General features: G+C 44.4%; 6 protein-coding genes across 6 annotated transcripts; 1 reads left to right on the top strand and 5 right to left on the bottom strand.

Annotated features, from left to right (window-relative positions):
- Positions 1-76: 76 nt before the first annotated feature.
- N7487_003065 (uncharacterized protein) lies at positions 77-1,309 on the bottom strand (the record flags this gene model as incomplete). Its single annotated transcript, XM_056870812.1, has 2 exons — positions 77-1,103; positions 1,158-1,309. 2 exons carry the CDS (start codon positions 1,307-1,309, stop codon positions 77-79), a joined length of 1,179 nt encoding a protein of 392 aa, XP_056735596.1.
- A 2,025-nt stretch (positions 1,310-3,334) lies between these two features.
- On the bottom strand, positions 3,335-3,678 carry N7487_003064 (uncharacterized protein; the record flags this gene model as incomplete). The annotated part of the gene is made up of 2 exons (XM_056870811.1): positions 3,335-3,431; positions 3,506-3,678. The coding sequence occupies 2 exons, from the start codon at positions 3,676-3,678 to the stop codon at positions 3,335-3,337; spliced, it is 270 nt and encodes an 89-aa protein (XP_056735595.1).
- Positions 3,679-3,775: 97 nt separating this feature from the next.
- N7487_003063 (C1 family peptidase) lies at positions 3,776-5,400 on the top strand (the record flags this gene model as incomplete). The annotated part of the gene is given in 4 exon segments (XM_056870810.1): positions 3,776-3,872; positions 3,935-4,026; positions 4,106-4,944; positions 4,959-5,400. The coding sequence occupies 4 exon segments, from the start codon at positions 3,776-3,778 to the stop codon at positions 5,398-5,400; spliced, it is 1,470 nt and encodes a 489-aa protein (XP_056735594.1).
- Positions 5,401-6,042: 642 nt separating this feature from the next.
- Positions 6,043-7,990, bottom strand: N7487_003062 (uncharacterized protein; the record flags this gene model as incomplete). Its single annotated transcript, XM_056870809.1, has 4 exons — positions 6,043-7,161; positions 7,217-7,421; positions 7,484-7,872; positions 7,928-7,990. 4 exons carry the CDS (start codon positions 7,988-7,990, stop codon positions 6,043-6,045), a joined length of 1,776 nt encoding a protein of 591 aa, XP_056735593.1.
- A 958-nt stretch (positions 7,991-8,948) lies between these two features.
- On the bottom strand, positions 8,949-10,622 carry N7487_003061 (uncharacterized protein; the record flags this gene model as incomplete). Its single annotated transcript, XM_056870808.1, has 3 exons — positions 8,949-9,311; positions 9,361-9,921; positions 9,975-10,622. 3 exons carry the CDS (start codon positions 10,620-10,622, stop codon positions 8,949-8,951), a joined length of 1,572 nt encoding a protein of 523 aa, XP_056735592.1.
- Positions 10,623-11,257: 635 nt separating this feature from the next.
- N7487_003060 (uncharacterized protein) lies at positions 11,258-13,428 on the bottom strand (the record flags this gene model as incomplete). The annotated part of the gene is made up of 3 exons (XM_056870807.1): positions 11,258-12,544; positions 12,646-12,847; positions 12,953-13,428. The coding sequence occupies 3 exons, from the start codon at positions 13,426-13,428 to the stop codon at positions 11,258-11,260; spliced, it is 1,965 nt and encodes a 654-aa protein (XP_056735591.1).
- Between the last annotated feature and the right edge of the window lie 11,389 nt (positions 13,429-24,817).

Below are 24,817 nucleotides of genomic sequence, written 5' to 3'. Positions count from 1 at the left end.
GAATAAATTCGATGACTCATACTGCGAAGCCAAAGCGCTCATGATAATATAGCTATTAAATACCGTTATACTTTTTTTACCGAAGTTCCTTTCGCGTGGAAGTGTGTAACCGCTCGCGTAACCTCATTTCTTTGCATTCCAATTTTTCATAGCAGTCGCTCGGCACCTCTTGACGCCTTCGTGCGTAAAGTGCTGCACCCCGCGCTGCTGCAAAAGTTGGATCTATGGCGAGTTGAATTTTGGCCATCGCAGGATCAAGCGACAGTTTCGACATAGATTCTCTAAGAAAAGCTAGGAAGCGAGGGTGTGTGACGCTTTCGCCAGCTAGCAGGATGTGCGTGATAGTATATTCGGACTCCCGAGGAAGTATCTGGAGTTGTGAACGGAGACGATCCCAAAATGCGGTTTGGTCTTGGTCATTCTTGACAAGATTATCCAGGCCAAGGTCGTAGTCCACGAGTTGCGCCTGAAGACCTGAAATGAAAGAGAAAGCTTCACTAGTAGCATAGTCTATGATACTAGTGTATAAGAGATTGTGGTTGTAGGAAACCACAAAAACGGTAGGAACTGGCGAATGTTCAAATTCATCCGCGCATTGGAACCGATCTAGGTAGTTAATGCATAAACCATAACCATTCGCTGCATACACAGCATCTCCTTCCGCTAAGCGAGAGGGGTAATAAACGCTGTCGCGTAGCCATGTGCGCAAACCTAGGACTCGGAGTGCAGCGTTAACCATAGCCGGGCTCAGCGCCTGGAAACCTGGCTCTGTAACAGCAACCCGATCCAGAGGCTGGGAAATTGCCTTTTCGGTGGCGATTTTCAGCTCTTGGAGTAAATCACTAATAATTTCGACACCATCTGCTTTTATCGGTCGGCCTAGTTTCATGTTCAGCCGACGCCACCAGTCTCTCCAGGGCGACGAGACGCTTGGGAAGAGATATTCCACCAAGCAGGATGAAAGTTTGTGCATAAAATTTCGAGTTGATTGTAGTACTGGCTCGGATATAGCGAGGCGTGCCATAAGCTTGAGGTATTCCGGATTCCCCTGAATCTTGGCAACCTCGACAAAAGTCCCATTGTAATACTTCACCACGGCCGTCCTGGATGTTATCAGATATTTGCGTTTGTAATAAATAAAGGATCGATATACTTACCCATATAGAGGTGTCAGATCGAAGCCAACCCCCGGTGCATCGTGGATAGTCACGGGTAGGCATGTGTCACACCATGTACCGATACAATCGGAATCAGCACTCACAAGAGACACGAAGTGTGTCAAGGAGCACATCCACCACAGAAGTCTCATGGTCGCGGGGTTAATACAGATCTCTTGTGAGAGGGAGGCTGGGGATCAGAACGTCTCGAACGTCGAATAGCGTCAGGAGGTTGTCTGATGTCAAATACCAGTTTCTATTGACCAAGGACGATATCGGAAATTCTGTCTTTCATTGCCCCCTTTTTTTTTTCGCATTTTATCGGTTTGATAAAAAGACATGGTGTCGGATCAAAATAGAGCCGGTCTCATGCGGTGGGATAGTTCCTCCTCAATCCAAACAAAGATAGCGATTATTTTTCGTGCTTGAAACCCACGCCATGTACAGTGGTGTTCCATGAGTATTTGACCTTGGGTACTTCGGCCGTGGGCCCACTTTGCAGGCCCACTTTTAATATTGCCAGGCAGAAACCTCGAAAATTCAATCCAATTTAATAGCTAGTATGCCAACCTTCATATTTAATAACATCAGCAACTCTATGAGGCATAGTATCAGATAGATGCTTAAACATCTCAATATCTAGCCCCTCCCAAGCTTCCTGGGCAGCGTCGACTAGTAGATCAAGCGTAGTTTCGTTATTTGGGAGCTGTATTAGCTCAGGGTGTCGCTTCAGTATTTCGGCCTTTAGGAGCGCCCATAGGTTCTCAATTGGATTCAAATCGGGCGAATAGGGAGGCCACTCCATAATATCACATCCAAGCTCATTAAGAGTCCCCTGAATGATATAGGCAGTGTGTACCGGTGCGTTATCTTGTTGAAAAATAGCATCTTGATCAATACTATTAAGAAGTGTTGGAAGAACACGCCGGTAAAGCTCTTCAATAGTCCGAGATGAAACACCACCGCGGCGAGACTGAGGATCACCAAATAATGGAATTAAACCAGAGCGTCGCGGAAGACCAGAAAAGGCAGCCCAAAACATCTGTTTAATCTATTTTCCACGGGTTGGTATCATTTGGACTTGATGGCCCTCTTCTTCGTGCTCCCAAAGCTGGTCCTTTGGACGGGTAAATGTCCATTCTCGACGCTGACCGATACCACGTTCAATAGTACACTCATCAGACCAATACACACGGGCCCAATCCTCAGAAGTGAAGTGCTCATATCTTCGCGCCCAAGTAAGGCGTTTTTCAGCAGATAGAGGTGTTAAAGTAGGCCGTTGCATTTTCCGCCACTTTCGAAGGCCTATTTCATGGGTCAGCCGCCAAATTGAGGTACGTTTAACCTTATAATCGACCTCTGCGAGTAGGTCTGCGACTAAGATTGACGGGTTTTGTTGTATAGTCTCATATATATGGTCACGGTCGTCTTCAGTAAGCTTCCTTGGCCCCCCTGAGCGTGCTAAAGACTGTTGCTTTTGACGCTTTGACTCTTGAGTAAGAGTATACTGAATAGTTGAGCGTGGAATATCTGGAAATCGCTTCTTTTTTATAGTTGTTGCACCCCAACCATTGGTACTATGCAGTTCACAGATCTTAGCTCTAGTAAGACAGTCAAGCTCTGGGCCTCTTTTCCCACGTATAGGAGGCATGTTTTAGTATATAGAATAAGAAAACAGTGCGAAAATCTCTTCAAAACGCGTTAATATACAGCGCATATGCTAGCGTGTTTAGGACGCGCGAGATTTAATATACTAATACAGTAGGCGGTCTAGAATGGCGGTCAGATCCTAAGGTGGGACCCGAAGTACCCAAGGTCAAATACTCATGGAACACCACTGTACGTCCATGATAACGGTGTGGTACCTCTTATTTCCCTCCCAACGATGATAATGAGCCCATTTGATAGATGTAAGCTTTATGCAGAGAGAAAACCTTGGAAGTTTTTACTACCTAGATAAGTTTAAGTCAGATCGCACTGGCCCGAGGCTGCCGAGACTCAACCTTGGAAGGTTTGTAGCCATGGGCACCCACAGGCACCTCTGACTGCGGGGCTTTAAGTGCGCCCCCCACTCGAGTGGATTTATGCAAGCAAGTTACGGAGTGCTCCGTAGGTGGATGCCTTTTTGCCTGATACGGAGTATGTAATGACAGTATGCAACCTTGGAAGATTTTTCATCACACACCGATAGGGTTGAACATATTCAGCAGGTTCTGCTCGGAAAATACCTTGAGATGTCCAGGATGCCAAAAAGCTCTGCGTAGCTCTGGTTGCCTTTGCGGAACTATTAATATTCTAGACTGAGTATCTCAATAGCTGTAGCTGTGAACTGGATGAATGATACTTACCAAGTGGCCTTGAACCACCCTGCTTCGTAGCTATCAAAAAGATGGCTCTGGCGATTGGACAGGGCTATCAAGGGCAATCTGATTCGCAGCCAGCGGGCACGCAATCTTTGGGTACCCCGCGCGTGATAAACAACCTTGGGAGACACATGCGCACCTCGATTTCCCTCTACCATTGCTCCTTTCAACAAACCATTCACATAGAATTTTTGGATACTTGGCCCTTTTGCCCAAATTCTTCATATTTCATATCAATATATCCTTTTGGTCAGAATGGGCTCAGCCGTTTCTAAGCCCGTACCGCTCAGCGAGAAGGCTTCTTCGGCCGAAAGAGAGACTGATATGACCGAACAAGCATCATGGGAATCATGTATGCCAAAGGATAACAGGTAGTCCTTTTTTCCTTGATATTTGTAGCTGACGGGATCACAGCCTTACCGCCGTACTCGGCCCAGGAAAGAGTCGTACCTCTGACACTTCCACGCATAAATGATTGGAACCAGACCCTGCTGAGCGATCCAAAGGTTTGAACCATATTACACCATTATCGACACTCGAAGACTCTATTTACTAACGACAGCCCACGCTGGGCAAGCGAGATAGAACCGCCTGGCGATTTCAAGTTTCGCAGACCACTCTTTTGCAGACATCCTCATCAATCACAACGCCCTTCAACGCGATCAGCACATCTTTAACCTGACCGTACCGGTGGAAGGCACACCCATCACGAACCAGCGGTCCTCCGGACGCTGCTGGATCTTCGCCGCGACCAATATCTTCCGTCTGCTGCTGATTAAAGCCTACCAACTAAAAGACTTCGAGCTTAGTCAGGCGTATCTTTTCTATTGGGACAAGATTGAGAAAGCGAATTGGTTCTTCGAGCAGATCATCGCTACCGCCCACGAGGATCTCTCTAGCCGGTTGGTACAGAAACTATGCCAAGATCCAGTCTCTGATGGTGGCCAATGGGATATGGTAGTCAACCTGGTGCAAAAATACGGATTGGTTCCGCAAGCACTCTATCCGGATGCCTATCATGCGCAGAATAGTGCGAAGATGAACTGGCTCCTTACCACTAAGCTGCGAGACCAGGCCTTCGTCCTTCGCGAATTGGCAGCTAAAGACCCGCAATCGGTAGCCGCTGCGAAGGAGCAATTTCTGCAGGAAATCCACTCGCTGGTTACCCTCCTCTTGGGACCTCCGCCGAGCCCGGACAAAAAGTTCGTCTGGCAATTCTCCGACGCTAGCGGAAGAGCTCGTGAAGTGCAATTGACACCGATAGAATTCGCTCAGCAAGCCTTCCGCCCTCGATCGATCTCTCGAGGCCATCCAACTGTCAGCACAGGGCGGCTGTTCAGTCTAGTTAACGATCCGCGACACGAGTTCAACCGGTTGCTGACCATTGAGAGACTCGGGAACGTGGTAGAAGGGAGGCCTATCACGTATATTAATGTAGAGATGCATACGCTCAAGAATGCAATCATCGCGATGCTCAGAGCTGGATACCCAGTCTTTTTGGCTGCGACGTGGGCAAGTTCTACGATCGCGACCGTGGAGTCTTGGATACCGACCTCACCGATCTCGCGCTCGGATTCAATATCACGCTGAGTATGAGCAAGGCCCAGCGGGTTGCTAGTGGTGCTTCCTCAATGACCCACGCTATGGTCATCACGGGTGTGCATCTAGACGGCGACCGGCCGGTTCGATGGCGCGTGGAGAATTCTTGGGGCGAGAAGGTTGGAAAGGATGGGTGGTTTGTCATGACCGATCGATGGATGGATGAGTATACTTTCCAGGCCGTTGTTGACTTCAACTTCGTCTCGACCGACGTACAAGCTATTCTAGAGCAAAGTCCGAAGGTTTTGCCTCGGTGGGATCCTATGGGGGTGCTTGCCTGAGGGCAAAAACACCATTTCAGGTCATATGTAATCATCAAGGGCAACAATACCATTTCAAGTCAAATGCAATAATAAATAGACCTAGTTATCTGGTCGAATCCAACCCTAAAATCGCCAAGATATGTAGCAGCATTCATCCGCCGTGTCCTGTCGCTCAAAGGCTGAGCACGCCGTGCCACTAGCGGATAATTTGATAATAAAATTAGTATTACCCCTGTCGCACCTTCTATCGGTAGGTCTTCGGGTGGTTTGAACGTTAGCCTGCGGCATTACATAGGTAGCATGGTTATCAAGTATTGAATAGCGAGCTTGGGGTATTGTTAGGGAAAGAAATGAGTGGCTAGGGGCCTTTACTTTCCGGTCTGTTGGGACTCTGCCCTCTACTCTATGCTATTGCTTCCATATGGTTTGAAAGCCTCTGGGGCTTCTGTGATTGTGTATAGGGCGGCTTGCCTCGTTTGAACCTTAAGTCTAGCTACTCTAGTACTATTATCCAACCCTTAGACAGCTTGAATCTTTTGAACACCAATCTCTTCCAAATATGCCTCTTCGATTTGCAAACGGTATATATCGATTTCCCATCTATGGGGGCGTTTACTTGACAGGTACTAATCAGACAAACTACTGACCTTTTCGGGATTTCTAGTCAGTGGTACACAAGGGTCCGTAGGTCGCACCACCCTTCACTTCCTCCCATCCCTCATTTCCAACACATCGCCAGCACCAAAACACGCCTTCAGGGTCATACTTCTGCTTCACAGACTTGAGCCAATTGTAGTTCTCTCCAAACCAATTCTTCTTCCACTGGGGATCAAATCCATCAGCTTCATTCAGATACGTTCCCATGCCGGGGGTCAGATCCTCCATTGCCTTTAGCTTTTTGTAGGTAGCCTTGTCCTTGACTTCCTGAACTCCTTGAGAGCCGGCATCGAGAGGATAGAGATCGACATGCGTCAAGAGAGCATAGGTCTTGCGCCATGCTGGGTTGACGGATGTGAAGGGTTCCTGGTGAAGGACTTGTCCACCACCATCGAGAGACAGCGAAAGTCCAGATCCAGAGGGACGGGCCCCGGGGCCTGTCTCGATAAACAAAGTCGAAAGCATAATCGATAGATTTTCCTGCTGGGAGACAAGTGACTTCTTGTCGAAGAATCGAGAAATCATGAGGAGGTTATCTCCAGCCTGGGCTGCGTGACTTTTGGAGCCGAAGTATCCTTGGAACGTCGGGTAATGACTGAAGGAAGAGGAGACGTAAAGCGTTGTCTCATTGTACGGAAGCAGATCGCCCACGAGCTGCTGGTTCACAAACTTCTTAGTGCTCTCAATGGTGCTGGAAGAGTTGTTGTCAAGGAGCATGATGAAGGTGTGCGCGTAGACAGTCTCCCCTTTCATATTGAGCAACTCCCCGATTCCTCCGAACCCTCGGTCGGAAAGAATAGAATATTTCGATAACACATTACCTGTGGCATTCACAAGATCGCTCAAATTGCCTTTCGTTGGAGTCATGAGTAAAGTATGCGCGAGGACTGGGCGCGTAGGGTGTGCTTTGATTGTAGCGGATACGACAACACCGTAAGTACCGCCACCTCCTCCGCGTAGGGCAGTGAATAAGTCAGGGTACTGGCATGGGTTTGCCTTTACAACCTTTCCTGATGCCAAAACAACTGTGTATTCGAGGACTTGATCGGTCGCCAATCCAAAGGCGTGGCTAGTCGGGCCATGACCGGCGCCCTGAATATATCCTCCAATAACCCCGACCGTCTGTGTTATTGTTAGCCTGTCTGCTAGCCCGGGGTCCATATAGATGGCTTCTTACACTATCATCACCTCCAACGGCAATAGAATTGTGCTTGGCTGCAAAGTCATAGACGTCTCCCCAAATATATCCACCACCGACAGTGATGGCACCACCAGTCCAATTCGACGGACAAGAATGATTCGACGGAGTGTAACGGGGTTGGTAGGATAGACCGTCCTGGATGTATTTGATCCAAATCATCAAACTGCCATATCCTTGAGATCTGGGAATAGAACGTTAGCACATGATGCACCTTCCAAATCGATAGGAACCAAATTTCCGTACCTTTGGACAATGTCATGGCCGGTGTTCTTAATAACAAGTCGTAGATTGTTCTCCTTGGCGAATTTTATGCCTGCTGAGACATCACCTGTTTTGGTTGCATTGATGGTGTACACCGGAACCGCACCCAGTTGGCAGAGAGGGTAAGCAGCGATCGAGGCATTGATTGGAGGACAGGTCACAGCAACTGGATAAGTATATCCGATGGGCTGTGCCTCTTGGAACTTTGAACTCGTCCATTCCTGGCTAATCTCTTGACATAGCTCTGCATCCTGGCCCGGACCGGGATAACATGGTTGAGCAATGGGCTGATTGGCCACAAGTTGACCGTCAACGGATACATTAAGGGCATTCCATTTAGAGAGAGAAGGCCAACATTCGTCAGTTGGGGTCTATTTAGATTCTGTCAGTTTCCAAGATGTGATAACTCAAGTTGTGCATACATACACATTTACAAGTAGCGAAGGCGGACTGTGCTCCAGCGAGGAGCAAAAGACTCTTGAAGAACATGATTGATGAGCGTGTTGAATTATCAACTATAGTATGGAATCCATGGATTATATACAATTTCCTTTTCCCTATCTTATGGTTCAGCTACTATCAGAGCCGATCGCCAGTAAGATGCGCAATTATTTTTCCGCTCTCCGCCAGCGCGATAGTTAACGCCACGCGGGAGCTTAGCACAATTAGTGGGGCAGGGAAAGCAGAAGGTGGAGTTTTCATATATGGATGGGGTTCGGGCTGACTTGATTCTCACGCATGAGGTCATAAAAGCTGAATGCTGGGGGCTGTGGTAGTGCGCAACGAGCGCGCAACGAGCGCGCAATAGAAGCCGCACTATGGGGGCCAACTCTATTATCTCAAATCACGGGCCCCTCTGCATTCTAATAATTTTCCCTAGATTAGCTGATCGTGAATTTCTTGGCCCCTGCGGTGAAGCAAGTTCAAATGATAAGTATTGGGGCGGAGTAGTCCGTTCAATGAGAATACTAAATATAACTATAGCAAATGGACCGGGCAACCAATGTAAATGCAATGTCACATCACACCCCCCTTGTATGAATTACTTTTGAAACAAACATAGTGAAATCAAATGTTTCCTTTGGCATCACTATTTCGTTCTACGCTGGCTGATTTATTCTCTGACATTATTCACGGATTTGGATCCCCTTGAGAATAGTTGAATTTATTCTTATCGTAAGGGCCTCAATGTAGCTACTTTGCTCAGGCAAGTGGAAAGATTTAACAACGTCTTGATGTTCTCTACGGGACTTTCCATAATTGTACAAAGCTTGAAGGCAGCCCTGTTGATAAAAATTGCTCCATTATCTCAAGCAAGTTGTAGGTATCTCAATTTCGACTCAAACCCCATTGCAGCTAGAGCTAAAACCCCGTCACATTTGACCGCTCAGGCGGAATCCCGTTAAAATGTATCGTTAGGCTCTGCACTTGGAACAATGATTTCGTTCTACTGTACAATGCTTTCCAATTGAGCCTTTGATTTCTCGGCCTCTTCTTCTGTAGGCAGGTTGACAACCGCAAGGTATAAGACGTCCTTCAAAAAGACTTTCTTGAGCTGATGTTTTCCTGTGCTAGGGACTAGTCGGCCATCTTGCGAATCCGCTGGTTTGCCAAAAAGACGATTGATCCCTAGGGCTTCATTCCTCTTGGCAAGTAACTTGCTAGGACCTGGCAGAGGAATAAGACCGCCAGTGACGAGAGAAATCATCGACCCGCTATTCACGGGATGATCTGGATCATTAAAGCGAGATTTCATTGGTTTTCGCTGCTCAGAAGGTATGACCATTGGCGACCCAGGGTGTTTTGCTTCCTATTTTTCTCGTTAGCATGTTATACCAAGATTGGGGATAATAACACACGTAAAACACCATCGCCCTTCTATCCATATAGTCGTTGACCCACTCTCCGGCGTCTTTAAACTTTTCAGAAATCCCTTGTGATTGCTCTTCTGTGTATCCCCCTGCGGCAATACGATCCAACTGTGGGTAGATTAGGCTCGCAGTTTCCGGCAATTCGAGCTCCGAAGTTGTCTCGCCGCTCTCCACTCGGATATTGTTAAGTTTCTTTCCAAAGTTCGACTTGTTGACATCAGGATTGCTCCATTTGATCGCTGCCTGATTCAGGTCTACTTTGTCCTTTTTATAGATGCTTTTCTTGAGCGAGCTGGTGGCTTTGCCCAGTGGTCCCTGATTTGCATCATCATCTGGTTTGAACGCGATCACCATGACAAATAGCCCGCGAGGCATGAACAAATCACGGTTGACCATCTCAAGAAAGGTATTTGCACGAGTTCGCTTTTGTAGTTCGCGAGCAGTGCCGGCAACCACAGAGAGAACCATGCCTACAGCCATAGCGGCGGGGAATGGCAGAGATGATGTGATTTGAGCGGCGATGAAAATTACTTCAATCCATTTAGAGGCCTATATAAAGTGTGAGTGCTTGGAAGCTCGGGGAAATGGTAGCTTGTACGAACATGATTAACGACATCCAGGTATTCCAGGAATTGTAAGAAGACTTCTTGGTCGATACCGCAGTCCCGGAGAATGGGGGCATATGCACGTACGAATCCGCGGTCTTTGTTTCTAGGACGGCGCTGAGGAATAACAACAGGACATGGAAGTCGTGTTAGAATTCCGGGAGGGGGCCCCGCCATCTCAACCAACTGACGAGCCAATGCTTCCCTCTGCTTGACCTTTCTTTCCTCTTCGTCCTCCGTCTCATCGTATGAACTGGTCAGAGTATCGTCATATGAAAGCGCATACAGGTCTTCGCCAGAATTCGGTCTTCTCAACGACTCGATCATATCATCAATTTGCCACGACACCTCGTCCAGGTTGGCATCAGTCATATGATGTGACCAAGAGTCTGATTCGACATCAGCCGTGAGTGTCTGCCTCTGAGGGACGGTGTCATGCTCTGGATGCTTTAATGAGCACGGCGGAAAAGTCCTGTCTGTGGCAACTTGCTTGGCAGAGTTGGAGTTCTCGAAATTTTCTAACGAGGAATCGTTGGGAGGGATGGATTTAGGTTGATCGTTCGACAAGGGTCGATCTCTGGCCGCATGGATTGCTTCTGAGGCAAAACCAAGACCCGTTCGAAGGGCTTTGACAAGGAAAACCATGTTGACTTTCCCTTCTCGTAGATGTAGTAGGGTGGAAAAGGTAGGATGGAAAGGGAGCTTTCCTTGAATCAGGATCTCTAATTTATTTACTTGCCACAGTCCCCGTTTACTTTTTGATTCGTCGCTTACAAAAATTCACTAAATTTGAAATACATCTAAATGAGCAATTTTTTTGCCGCGTCTAGGGACAGAGGTTGGGATGGATCGGCGGCTTGCAGGTATGGCTAAAACGATCCTAGGTTATCGTTGCCAAAAACAAGATACCCCATATGCCCAATATGAATAATAAGCCAACCATTAGTCGTAAAAATCCATTTATGGTCTACCCACATGGGAATAGGAGAGAGTATACCGGATGAGGCTTAGGTTGTGGCATTTTCTTGTCGCGGGATTGATGCCCCCACGGAAACATTTGTCAGTTGCGCGCTTGTTGCGCGCTCGTTGCGCACTCGTTGCGCACTACTTCTCCACCGAGGGGAGTCAGAATTGACCCACACATAGTCACCCGGTGGATATGGATATCTGCTTGCTTTACTCAATTATTCTCTTGTTAACACAATCATGTTACAGCGGGAATTTAAATTCCATGCTGCATTACATAGAAGCAAGAATTAAATGATTATGCACATAGTATCTTATTGAAATGGGATAATCCCAGGATCAACATCAGTGTTCAGGCCTTCAATCCAGTCATAAAGTTCCAGTGGATTGGGAGGCGGGTTAAATCCTCCAAGATACGGCCACATATTCCATGCCTCTGTTGACGTATTCGAGGCAAAGAAAGTGCCTTCACTCATATCTGAGTACATGGGCGAAAAGCCCACTCCTGCCTGTATCTCCTCTCCGTTCTGACACTCCTGCCTCACAATCCGCCTCGAGTGGTTTTCTTTCGCCGTTTTCATCACCTCACAAAAGCCCGATATTATTTTACTGCCCACGGCATAGACGCAACCATTAGCAAAGGCCACGTCAGTTGATGTCCACGGCGCGGCAACAATAGAATCAAATCGCTGTGCGCATATGGTAAACAACTCCAACTGTTTCTCAAACTCGGAATTCAATCGTCCAAAACTCTTCAAGTGCACAAGATTGTTTTCAACAATATTTTTGCAATGTGTGAGAACCTCAAGAGCAAGGTGTTGAAGTGGAGGACGAAAGCTTGTGCCGGCAAGCCTCAAATCCATGCATCTGATGAAGATCTCCAAAAGGTTCCTTAGCCTTTCAGGAAACTTGGCTCCAAGCTGACTCAATGCCATAGCAAAGGGTTCTGCTGCGCCTGCGATCATATCCTCTCTGCTTCCTCTGACTTGATCACCAATTTGAATTGCTTCATGGCTCTCAATCTCGTGTTCCCATTTCAGTTCGCCCTCCAAAGACCGTACTTTAAGGACTGAGGCATACAACAGCCCAAGACCCCATATCCTAGCGATAATAGAATTGAACCTTAGCTCTAAGATCGAGTGAGCAGCCTCTATCTCTTGCGAATCAAAAATGCCCCATGATTTCTCCAATAAGATGCCACTTGTTTTGAGTTGCTCAACACATCTCTTCTCGGCCTCTTCAATTTCCCCAAACAGAAATCCGGGGTTGTTCCATGTTTCTTTCAAATTTGCCACAGCATTCAACAGAATGCAGACTGACGTGGCCCAATTTACGTGGAAGATAGTTCTTGGTGAGCACTGCCGATGTTTCGAAACATTTTGGTACACATCAACAAGGGGCGTCATCTTCGCAAGAGCTTGTCGTAAAGCGCGAGGTGATTTTGCAAGGTAACCATCCAGGAATGTGTCATAATGCAGTAGCTGTAAGCGCTCTACCGTTCGATTAAAGCCAAAATCGAATTGGGCACCATCCACAATATACAACTCACATGGAAGTGTACCTCCTTGTTCCGAATTTTCTTCAAGTCGTTCTGTAATTCTCTGAGCTAAATGAATAAACATTTCAGACTTAATGGCACGATGGAAGACTGTTTGTGTCGTAGCCAAAGCTGTGGGTTTGTAGTCTGCTAAAAAAGGCAAACCACGACTGTGTCATGGTGCGTTGGTGGCGAAAATATAAATTCTTGGCCGACGAATGCCACAGCAAGGCGTAGACTTGGTTTCAAAGCGGGGTATCTTTTGGCCAAGGCGTCGTCAATGTCTAGAGCAGTCAAGCAGAGCAACGCGAAGAGCAGCTTGGTTGCAGAATTGACCGATGCAAAGTCATTCGAGAGCAAGCGGCTTCTAAGTTCTACCAATTCTGGCAGTGAAGGATGAAAAAAGTGATGCCAAGTCAAACTATTCTAGCTAATTAGGCAGGGTGAGAGATGTCGGATCATGTGGACTCACCTCCTTTCAAGCGACTCCGCAGTGTCATTGTCAATAAGCTCTGTAAGAGACGCGTCCCAACGGGAAGGGAGTTGAGCTACATCACTCCCGAATGCTTGATCTTTAGACAAGATTGATGAAAGAAAAAAATGGGGCTCTATCATCGATTTGAAACGTTCTTCTTTGGTTGGACGCGGAGCTAATTTTGTTCCCACCTCCTGCCAATTGGGACCAACCTCCGCTGCATCGGAGAATAGATGATCTTGGATATCCACACTGGAAAGCGAAGAATTGATAAGCCCGTTAGGTCTGTCGGATTCTGCCGACATTACGGTATCCTTCTCTTGAGCCGCCATGCCACAATGGCGCTTCGCTGCGGGGCGTCCTAAAAGAGTACGCTCAACAATGCATTCCAGGTTCAGATTGCGACATCGTTCACAAGACTTTTCTTGAGGTTGCGGAACACCCAACGGACCGAGATCACCCCGGTTCTGCATGACGCATTTAATCTTTCTTGAGCGGCACCCGCGACATATCGTGCGGGCATATCTTCCCCTTGGGCCTCGCCCCGCCTTTTGGTTTTGCATTTCTTAATGAAAGAAAGAGAAGACTCAATAATGGTAGCTGAAGTATTTAGTGGTGGGACAAATACGGCGTAGTGTGAAGCAGCAAGCTTAGCAGGATCTTGGCACCATAGCCACCTTGTGTACGCTAGACCCTACTTGGAAAGTATCGACACCTTACTTGATTAGGAAGTAATTCATTTCACCTGAGCAAAAACCTCGGTTTGTGCTAAGATCCTTGTTCATCGCCCCTCCCTTTTGTTACTCAGAGATGTGAAGAAGTTCAACTCAAGTCAAACAGGTCTAAAGGACGATTTAAAGGTCGGACTTGGTGATTCATGCGGTGAGACTGGGTAACCACCAGTAGCGTTCCGCATCACCCGTAAATGGGCCCGAACCCCGGGCCCACAGCCCCTCTTAGGTGGCCTCTATAATCGCTATATTGTAACCTTCTACTTATTATACAGAGTTTAAATTTTTGGAATTTCTACTATTGATAGCTATCTAAGTATATATTTCAGATTTAAATAAAATCCAACCGGTAGAGGTTGCGAAAAAGGTTAATATTGAAGTTTGGACAAGATATATATTTGGGATTGGTTTAGGAGTACTACCTTCTAAATGAACTTTTGCAATTTATAGATTATCTAAATAGCGCGTTTTTAAACGTGATATTAAGAGATAACTATTAGTGAATTCTAACTTTGCTATTTAAAGTAATAAAATGATAACTTTAGTATGAGGCTTAGAAGCGGGGGTAAAACGAACGGCAATTACAAAACCCCTGAAAGGGGGCTCAACTAGACCTGGCCAGGAACCACGGGTGAACCTCACGAACCTCAAGGAGGTTCACCCACCCGGAGGTTAAGGTTCCATGACCTAGAACCTCCGGGCGGTTCTATCTTGGACCGAACCTCATGGAGGTTACCCGCGGGTGAACCTGAGGTTCAACAAGCATGACAAATAGGTAAAAAACGTGACTTAGGGTCAACTACATAAATTATGTAGAAATAGGCTGTATTCTCTCGTAATTATAAAACAACACTTCATTAATGTATGCCCTTACAGGAGGATTTAGTGCATATTATGGGCTTACTGGCTCAGCGTCGAATTAGGGTTTCAACTTTCAATCATCAATGGTTTATATTATATCTATAGTTCAGTGTCGGGTTATAGTTCTCAAGAGTCAAGATTCAAGTAATCAAGCTATATACCTATCTAGTAGTCTCGACTTCTTCCTTATTCTACCGGATGTACGATACTGCGTATCAGGGAAGTCAGGTAAGGGTGATGCCCTATTCTTATCTAGATCCGCAAATTCATCGGTATCAGATTCTTCCTTATCGTTAGAATTAACCGCAGGCCGCTTTCCAGCGGCGACTACTAAGAGTAGCGGTACGTCCGGGGTTATATCAAGACGTATCTCGACATCCTCCTCATCATCACTAATAGCCTCGAAAGTATATATCTGGATATTAAGTGCTTCGGTCGAAGCGGCTATCTTATAGTCTAAAAGATACTCTTAGAGAATTAGCCGCTACTCCTCCTTAATATTGAATCTTATTGTACATATATATAATATAATATCGCGAACAGTCTCTGGGTTTAACGACCCCCGGCGGTAGTGGTATATATCGCGGGCAGAGTTAAAAAGACGCTTAACTCCGGCACTAGTCGCTAGAATTGACATAATATTACGGGTAATACTTATAAGAATAGGGAATTCCCTCTAATGATCTTTCTAGAAGATCCGAATAGATCCTTTAATAGTTTCTAATTAGGTAAGGTTAGTTATATAATTTATAAAGTAGGCTTACTTACTTACTACTCTAGAGATATTTAGTAAGCTCGTCGTACTACGGAGCAGTTAATCGTTGTAAAGAATCGCCGTTAAGAGCCTTCTTAAGCTCCGATTCAGTTATAAATAACTGGCTATTAGATTGCATTATCTCTAATAGTATATATTAGCTATATCTCTTAAAAAAAGACTAAAGACTCTCGCGGTATTCTTTTCTATAGTCCTTTCCTATCTTAGGATCTAAGTCCTAATCACTTATTAAAAAGAACTCTATCTTACTCGACAGCGCTAAGATCGTCCTAATTATATAGAGATTGCCTTCGATACTATCTATCTCGCCGTAGTATTTCTTTAGTTTCTCTTTCGTAGTATCGAGGGAGGAAAGTATTAGCTGTTTCTAGGGAACCTTCTTTCGACAAAGCTAACCTATTAATCTTTTAAGATAATCGAAGAGTTTATTATAAATCCTAAAGATAAGGTAGATACTCGAGTCTTTAGTACGACAAACTAGCGTAGTAAGCGTAAAAAAGGGCTAAAGAATATAAAGTAAATAGTCAATCTATCGCTACCCCTCTACACTTAATATAAAATAGTATTAATTATAGTCGGAACAGAACTTATTAAATGCGATATAAAGCCTCTTCGCCCGTCAGAGTATTAGAAATATCGAATTCTACCGTATACAAATATCTTAGATTAGAAGAAGCCGGAGCGTATTATTAGGCTAGGTATTTAGGAAGGCTTCCTTACGTTGAGGGCTTCCGTTAATATAAACCGTAAGACCTCGGACCTATTAGGAATCAGAATAGTTAGTATTATTAAATTATAATTTATGATTTCTAAATAGAAGTATACCTTATTTAGAGTATCGGCGATCTTATATTTCTACTGGCGCGTACGAAGTAAACGTATACGATCTAGACCTTGCCAACTCCCATGGGACTAGAAAAATTTTGGTCCCATATCCTGGTCCCATCACTCCCATGGGACTAGCCAAAATTTTGGTCCCATTACCATAGTGGTCCCATGGGAGTCCCATGGGAGTGATGGGACTCCCATATGGTCCCATGGCATACATATTTTTGCCAAGCATTTCCTATTTTGGTTGCACAAAAATGCTAACTCAGCAGATAAAATACTGTTTTTTACAGGTGTATCAACATTCTCACTTCAAGTTTGTAGCAATCTAACTTTTTTATATGGCATACTATTAAAAATAGAAGATGAATATCTCAGCCATATATTTAAATATTATATTCAAGCAAAAGTAAGCCCAAATATGTAAAATTAGGTGTAGGAGATCAAGAAGAAGTTGTTGACTTAGTATCATAGTCAGTCAGTAGAGATATATATATTCACATACATACTATACTCTCCAGTTTCAACTAAGCTCTACACATATTAAAAATTATACCAAAATATAATAAATCCTTTTTTTTTCAGCATTAGATACTATAGATAGGTCTTTATTTCATCCTTTTATTTCAAAACTACTCTTAATATCATATTATTGGTATAGAAATCAATGTCTGGACTGCGACATCGCCTATGGACGGGCGGGTGGGCACTGCCCACGGGCCTTAAGGCCTTTTTAGTAACTAAGTAGAATTCCTTGACCTCGTGACCTACATTATTTGTATATTTTTTCTTTATATTTTTAAGTAATTTAATTATATGTACATAGTAGTAGCATTAGCATATAGTAGGTTTAGAAGTATAATGATTTGACACTACTGCCAATTTTCTGACCGAGGTCAGAAAAATGAGCTTTAGAAGCCTTTATACAATGACTTGATACGACTATCAATTTTCTGACCTCGGTCAGAAAAATGGCAGTAGAAGATACAATGATTTGATACGACTGTCAGTTTTTTGACTGGGGTCAGAAAATTGAGCTTTGGAAGCCTTTATACAAGAAATTCCATCAAAATGCTAGGGGATCGGGTTGACCCTCAAAACTGACTATACCCCTGACTTGATGGGACTCCCATGGGACTCCTACGGGACTCCCGCGGGACTCCCATAGGACACCCGTGGGACCCCCACTATTATAAAGCTTGCTTAACCAATCGGGGAGCTGTAAATAGAAGGTCTTACTATCTTATGATCTATCTTCGCGCTAGTTATTACTCGGCCTACTATAGAGTACTCAAGGTATAGAGGATAGATGCGATCGTTAATCAGAAGATTTTTGAGAGGTAAGTCAAGATTATTCTATCCTTATTATACTCCTAAGTCCCTCCCCTCTTTACCCCAGTCCTCTACGATATAATGATTATTGGAATATCATATCTCAATACGATCTTTATGCTGAGGCTAGCCCTTCGTCCCAGATTGCCTCCTCGCAAATTGGGATACCTCCACCATCTTCACTCTATAATCTTGATTTGATAGATGAACCCCTTACACCAGACCATTCGATTAGCCAGCAGCCGATTTATAGCGTACCACCATCCTCAGTTATTCAGTCCGAAATTAAATCAACACCTCTTCTACCTAGTCTTCGTCGAATCGGTCCACGAAATCAAAAGTTCTGGGTTCTCTGGACTATAGAGAATAAGGCAGAGTTTATTGAATGGTAGAGGAATACAACTGGTGCTCATCCATACCCTCCACTCCATAAAGTGAACTTCGAAGCACGATATACATCTTCTGCTTGGGATCAGTTTGACTAGGTAGCACACTATCAAACTGGAAAACCAATAGCACTCTGTCGGAGATGTGGAAAGGTGCTATCGCACCCATCATCAACCTTAAATGGGTCGAAATCCCTAACTGCGCACTTAAGTAGCCGCGCATACAAAACTGGCGCACAAAAGGACTCAACCCAACAGGATATACAACAATCGTTTGAACTTTCGGTAAGACTAGGGTCTTATAAATAATCTATCTAAGGCTAACTTCTATATCATTCTTAGTCAAACCGTATATCTACTCGAAAGGCCTTTAATCTACAAAGATTTGAGAGAGCCTAGGTAAAATTTATCGCAAACTCTCGCCTTCCATTTCAAATCCTCCGGCACTAAGAATTCCAAGATCTTATAGCAGAGGCACAGCTTTTACCACAACCTTTAAGCCTTCTTTCACCGAAAACTGCGCGGCGTCGACTCTAATCGATTATCCAGACAGAACAGCAAAAGCTACTCTCCCACCTCCCCGCTGGGGCAAAGCTCTCGATTGCTCTTAACTGCTGGACCTCACCATTCCAACAAGCGTTTATAGCGATCACAGGGTATTTTGTAGATATCGATTGGGTATATCATAAGATACTTCTAGGCTTTATGCCGGTTTATGGCCAGTATACCGGCGCTCACTTGGCAGAGGTTCTCCTCGGTATTCTTTCTGACCATAGGATCGTTAATAGGGTGATTACAATTACTACTAATAATACGTCAAACAACAAAACTATGGTTGAAAGTCTTTATAAATCGATCCGACAGATAGATCTCCCGGATTCTACTGAGATTATACGGGTTCTATACCTTGCCTATATGATTCAGCTGAGTCTAAAAGATCTTCTTAGCTTGATGAAGGCCAATCCAAAGAATAATAAAACCGCGACCGTATGGTCAGAAGAAAATGGGGGCATCCTTCAGCAAGCAAAGCTACAGAAGGGAATTATTTATACACTTACAAAGATATATATCTAACCTCTATAAAGGTATCTTATATTAATCATAATTATAGGTTCGCGCTTTTGCTGTATTCATCAATGCTAGCCCACAGCGACGGGAGGCCTTTCTGAATCTCCAGAGCGACGGAATAAAGCTAGCTCCAATCCAAGATATCCGTACTCGGTAGAATTCCACATATCTTATACTCCAGCGTGCCAAGCGCCTTCAGACAATATTCCAGCGGTATTGTACAGAGTACTAGCGCCCTAAGTTCCACATCAGTAAAGGGGAGTAGCGCCAAATCGATTACCTACTCTGTATCACAAAGCCTTTCTACAAGTAGACGGTCGGTCTATCAAAGATCAAGACAACAACCATTCACAATATTTTTATAGTATATAACCGGCTATTCATACATTTTAAACAATCCCAGGCCCGACTTCGTTGTAAGAAGGTACCCTAGAAGAAGGCTATACTAGCGGCTCTTAAAGCTAGAAGAGAAAAGCTTTCGGTATACTACCAATTAACAGAGGAAGCCCATAGTAGCTTATACGCCATAGGTACCATTCTTACTCCCCAGTATAAGCTCAAGTTTTTTGAAGGCCCAGAATAGTTAGGTCAGGTTCAGCTCAATAATACTATTTCCTCTTAGCATAATATATACAAGTCTTCGCTTTATAGCCATCTTGAAGACTATTCGAAACATCAGCCAGAAAGGGAAGTACCACCCACAGCGATACCTTCGGTATATTATACAGAGGATGAAATAGCAAGCCTTCTCGCTAAGGATCAGCCACCGCCCCCACTACCATCAAAAGCCACTAGTTAGGAAGAAGAACTTAAGGGATATCTCAATCTTAGTAAGTTTATACTATCCTTTTACAATTTTACGAACCACATTACTAACTCTCTATAGAATGGAGCGCAACGAATCCATACCATTTCTGGAGGGAGAATGCGCGTAACTTTCCGACACTCGCAGGACTTGCACGGGACGTCTTTTCGATCCCAGCCACAGGCGCAGGTGTTAAGCGTCTCTTTAGTACTGCTCGCGATATTTGCCATTACCGACGGGGCTCTTTAAATAAATCGACGATTCAAGATCTAATAATGCTCCGTTGTTTATCAAGGTTTGACATTAGAGATAAAGAAACTGAGGATACTGTTCAACCTGAATCCGTTCTTAACCAAGACGAAAGAACAGAGATTGACGAACAAAGGGAGGCAGGACTTCCTGACTATACGCCAGAGCCAATCAGTGATGGTGAAGATGGCGAAGACAGTGTAGACGATGAAGCCGACAACGTTAATCCAGACAATATGGATACCGCCACAGAAGAGGCAGAGCCAGATCATTCTATACGCCACCAATTACCAGTGATTCCGTTCAGTCAACAACGTCCCCAAAGAGAACGCAAGCGACGAAGAGATGATGATTTGTATACTTATACATAATAGAGATAGATTAGTATAGAATTTTTTAACAGCTGTTAAAATATCAAATTCTACTGTCTATCAGAAATTGCGCTCTAGATATAGCACTGCAAATCTACTATTTTTGTCCTAATACCAAGCCCAAAGTATTATTATCTCTATTCTTTGAGTAATTAAAATACCCAAAAAAACAGTGGCATTCTTCATAAGTTATGCAGGTCACATTTTTCTACATGTTTGCACTGTTTACAGTCCCATGGGAGTCCCATCAAAGTCCCATGGGAGCGGACTGGACCGCTTAGTCCCATTCTTGGCACTCCCATGGGACTTGATGGGACTCCCATATGGTCCCATGGGATAGTCCCATGGGACCACTCCCATGGGAGTTGGCAAGGTCTAATACGATCATTAGACTATTCTATCTCGGCGTTATTATTCTTTAGCGAAGCCTTGATTTTACTAAGTAAATCAACTAGACTTAATTGAATAATATACGTAAGGTAAGGCACTTAGACAATTGTAGAATCCGTCTCTATATATAGCTTCTTAATTAAATCATTTACTACTGCGATAAGTATCTTATTATTAGACGTATAGGCTTCCGCAGAACCCAACCGGACCCGGACCCAACCCGGACCCAACCCGGGTTTGGGTTGGGTCCGGGTCCAAAATCTCAACCCAGCGCTGGGTTCTGGGTTACTACCCTCAACCCGGACCCATACTGGGGCCCCAATTGGGTTACAAATAAGACAAATATACCAAGGAATCCTCACTGCATAATTTATACAATCTCTTATTGTAATTTTGGGTATTTCTCTTGCATCTTATCTATATCAAGAGTATGTAGATTTAGGGTAGGAAGATAATATTTTAGCTAACTAGTGATACTGGAAATTATCATCATCTCGCTGTTTACGCTTCCGTCCTGATAATCGGAGCTGCGTACCATTATCCGGTAGCTTAGGCTCAATCATATCATCTTCAATATCCTCTATCGCCTTATTCTCCTTATCCCCTTTATCTAGCTCTTCAGTATCACTAATTGGGTCTACTTCAACCCCATCGGGTCTCTCATCCTTCTCTTCCTTCGCCACTTCAATTTCGTCTTGTGTAAAAAACTCTTCAAGTCGCTTAGCCTCTTGCTCCTCAAGATCGAATCTTGAAGTACAAAGGAACATCATAAGCTCTTGGATTGTTTCGGACTTCATTCTTCCCCGGCGGTAATGACAGATATCTCGAGCGGTATTAAATAGTCGTTCAACACCAGCGCCTGTTGCTGGTATTGAGAGAATATCCCTTGCAAGAGCTGCAATAGCTGGAAAGCGGTGTTGATTCTCTCTCCAGAAACCAAGAGGCGCAATTTCAATCGTATCTATTAACTAGTTAGTAAAATATTAATATTATTTAGGGTTAACATACCACTATCGAGATATTGTGTTATCTCATCTGTGACTCCCGACAGCTGTCTTCTATTACTATTCAACATCTTATCAAGCTTCGAACTTGGTCGAGGTTGATTATAAGAAGGTTGCGAGTCTTGTATATGAGAAAGCCGATCTTGATATGGTACGAGAGCTTTTTGGAATGCCTGGCGATATTTATCGCGCCACTCTTGATCCCAGTCATCAGTTTGAAAGAATTGAAACTTATTCACAGGCGCAAGCATGGTACATATCGCAAAGATATACCCTCGGATATGATCAGTCTGAGAGTAATATTCGTCAAGCTTTAGTCGACTAGCTTCGAGCGCATCAAGCATCTGTTTCTTCCATAGAACACGCTTCCGTCTGAGCTGCTTCATTGACTGTTCAAGATGCTCAAAAAGCCGGTTGTATATCTTAAAAGTATAATGTGCAGTAATATCCCGAGTCTTTGAGAGTTGTAGAGTATAATCAAAGAATGGCTCCGTGATACAAAGAAGATAGTCAATTTGACGCCACTCTTCGGTATCTGGTAGCAGATCAAGACGAGCATACTCTTCACAAAAAGGGCCAAAAACAGACCGTAGTCTCTTCGCGCGGCGAAGCATTAGGAATGTTGAATTCCACCGGGTCTTCACATCTTGGATTGGGGCAATCTTGACTTTTTGGGGCTGGAGATTGTAAAAACTCTCCCGGCGCTGGGGACTAGCGTTCACATATATTGCAAGGTAACGAATCTTATTCAGCGTAGAAGAAATCCCTCGCTGCTGTTGTTGTGCATTCTGCTGGGCCATTTTAGACTGTTGATCAGTCCACTTTGTCTCTGTAGTCTCATTTTCTGGAACTGCCTTGATGTGTCCAAGAAGCTGGTTCAGGCTAAGTTGGATAACATGGGCAAGACAAGGAATTCGAATAACAATAACACCATCCGGTAAAACCTGTTGAAGGGATTCCATAAGAGTTTTGTTGTTTGATGCATTGTCTGTTGTCAGCCCAAACACCCTATCTTCGATTCCATGTTCTGTGAGGGTCTCTATCAGCGCACTACTTAGGTTTGCACCAGTATGCGCCCCATAAATAGGCTTGAAGTCTAGTAGCACCTCTCGATATACCCAGTCGCTATCAATGAAATAGCCAGTGATTGCCATAAACGCCTGTGAGAAGGGAGAGGTCCAGCAATCAAGGGCAATAGATATCTTTGAGTGAGATGGAAGCATCTGAAGCACACTCTGTTGCCGACTCTTAACTGTGCTTGATAGCCGACGACGAATTGTATCAGCAGAGGGGATAAACGGGGTGGATAGAGAGGTGCGAGCCATTTGAATTAGGCTCTGAAACGTTGGGTGCTCGATAAGTTGAAATGGGAGTCGATTAAGAGATAAGAAGGATAAAATCTCTTCCTCCCAGGCCTCTTGTGAGAAAGGAGCCTCGGTCGGAGTATCATCCTAAAAAAATTTAGTAAGGAGAATAAAAGATTAAGTTATAATAGAACATACAGCTTTGCTGAGGAATCTTGTGATCTCTAGCTTTGATCCACCCTTAGCCTTTCGACACCCTGCGCTCTTGATATGTTTTGACATTGTTGATGTGCCATGATATTGTGCTTTCCGGTCGCCCGTTGGATGAGGATGGATAGTGTAAGGATGCTCAAGAATCTGGCCGCAATTCTTACACATAACCTTTGGTGCCCCATCGATACTATTTGCAACCTGGTTAAACCTACCCCAAACATCAGACTGGTGGTTTGAGTCCCAATGGATCTTGCTCTTCCTTCCAAAATCAGTCTGTAACCACCAGTCGACCCATTCGGTATGAGTCATTTTGTCATAAAGAACAAATGCCTTTCTCCGATCGGGACCAACACGTAGAAGTGAGGTAGGAGGTATAAGGGGAATAATCGGACGAAGGAATTCGGAGTCAATAGAGTCGAGATCGAACGTCTGCTGGCTAGTGGATGGTTCAGGGGTACCAAGTCGGTTTGAAGGGGTAAGATAACCAAGATTGTCTATATCTCCATCATAAATCGAGGATGTCAAATTAGATTGCTGGCTCTGGGACATAATAGGCGAAATAAATAAATGATCAATTACGAGGGGAAGAATAAGAGAAGGGATTTACTTACAAAGGGCAGAAGACGTATTACCCTAGCTGTGAATAGAGAGCTGAACGATCAAGTCGTCGTTTATCAAAAGTACCTACTTCACTAGCATTTAATTGGTATATATTATAGGTTTAAGTGGGTTAGAGCCAGCATAACCCAGCAAAACCCAGCCAAAACCCAGCCAAACCCAGCAAAACCCAGCAAAACCCAGCAAAACCCAGCAAAACCCAGCAAAACCCAGCAAAACCCAGCAATTATAACGGGCTAATGCCGGTACTAAGGCTCAGGCTCTACCCGCGCTTACTGCTAGATCCCCTCAGCCAGAGTTTCTAACCGCGGTCAGAAACTAGGAGTATTAGTACTCGGGCTCTACCCGCGCTCACTGTAAGATCCCCTCAGCTAGAGTTTCTGACCGCGGTTAGAAAGTATAGTAGAATAAGGCTTTAATCGTATAATTAATTTTCTGACCGCGGTCAGAGATAGTAGTAGTCGAAAGGAGATCTCAACGTGTAAGGATAGAGTGACTACTTTACACTGTATTCAAAATATATTTCTACAACTTCAACCATGTCAGCAAACCTAAATTATCAAATACCACTACAACCATGATTATCTTTAATTTTTATTGGTAATAAACTAATATCTGGCCAATATAAAATGATATAAGTGTCTATTTAGTTTAGTCATATAAAGTTGATGTCGAATAAGTGAGTTCATATGGGTTCGATCTAAAACACAAAAAAATACGAAGATTACATGTTGATTATTTAGCAACTTTATGAACGCCAAGAGTTTGTTTTTATGCAAAGTTGGGTTTTACTGGGGCCCCATTGGGGGCCCAGCGCTGGGTCCGGGTTGGGTCCGGGTTCGCTGACTTCGACCCGGACCCAGGCTGGGTCCGGGTCCGGGTCCGATATCTCGACCCAAACCCGGGTTGTGCGATAGACTATAGACG

The sequence above is a fragment of the Penicillium crustosum genome (assembly GCF_028827405.1).
Source record: "Penicillium crustosum strain IBT 35664 chromosome Unknown utg000001l_segment0_segment0, whole genome shotgun sequence".
Taxonomy (NCBI): Eukaryota; Fungi; Ascomycota; class Eurotiomycetes; order Eurotiales; family Aspergillaceae; genus Penicillium; species Penicillium crustosum.
The sequence above is the reverse complement of the archived record's forward strand: the minus strand, read 5'-3'. Positions and strand labels throughout refer to the sequence as shown.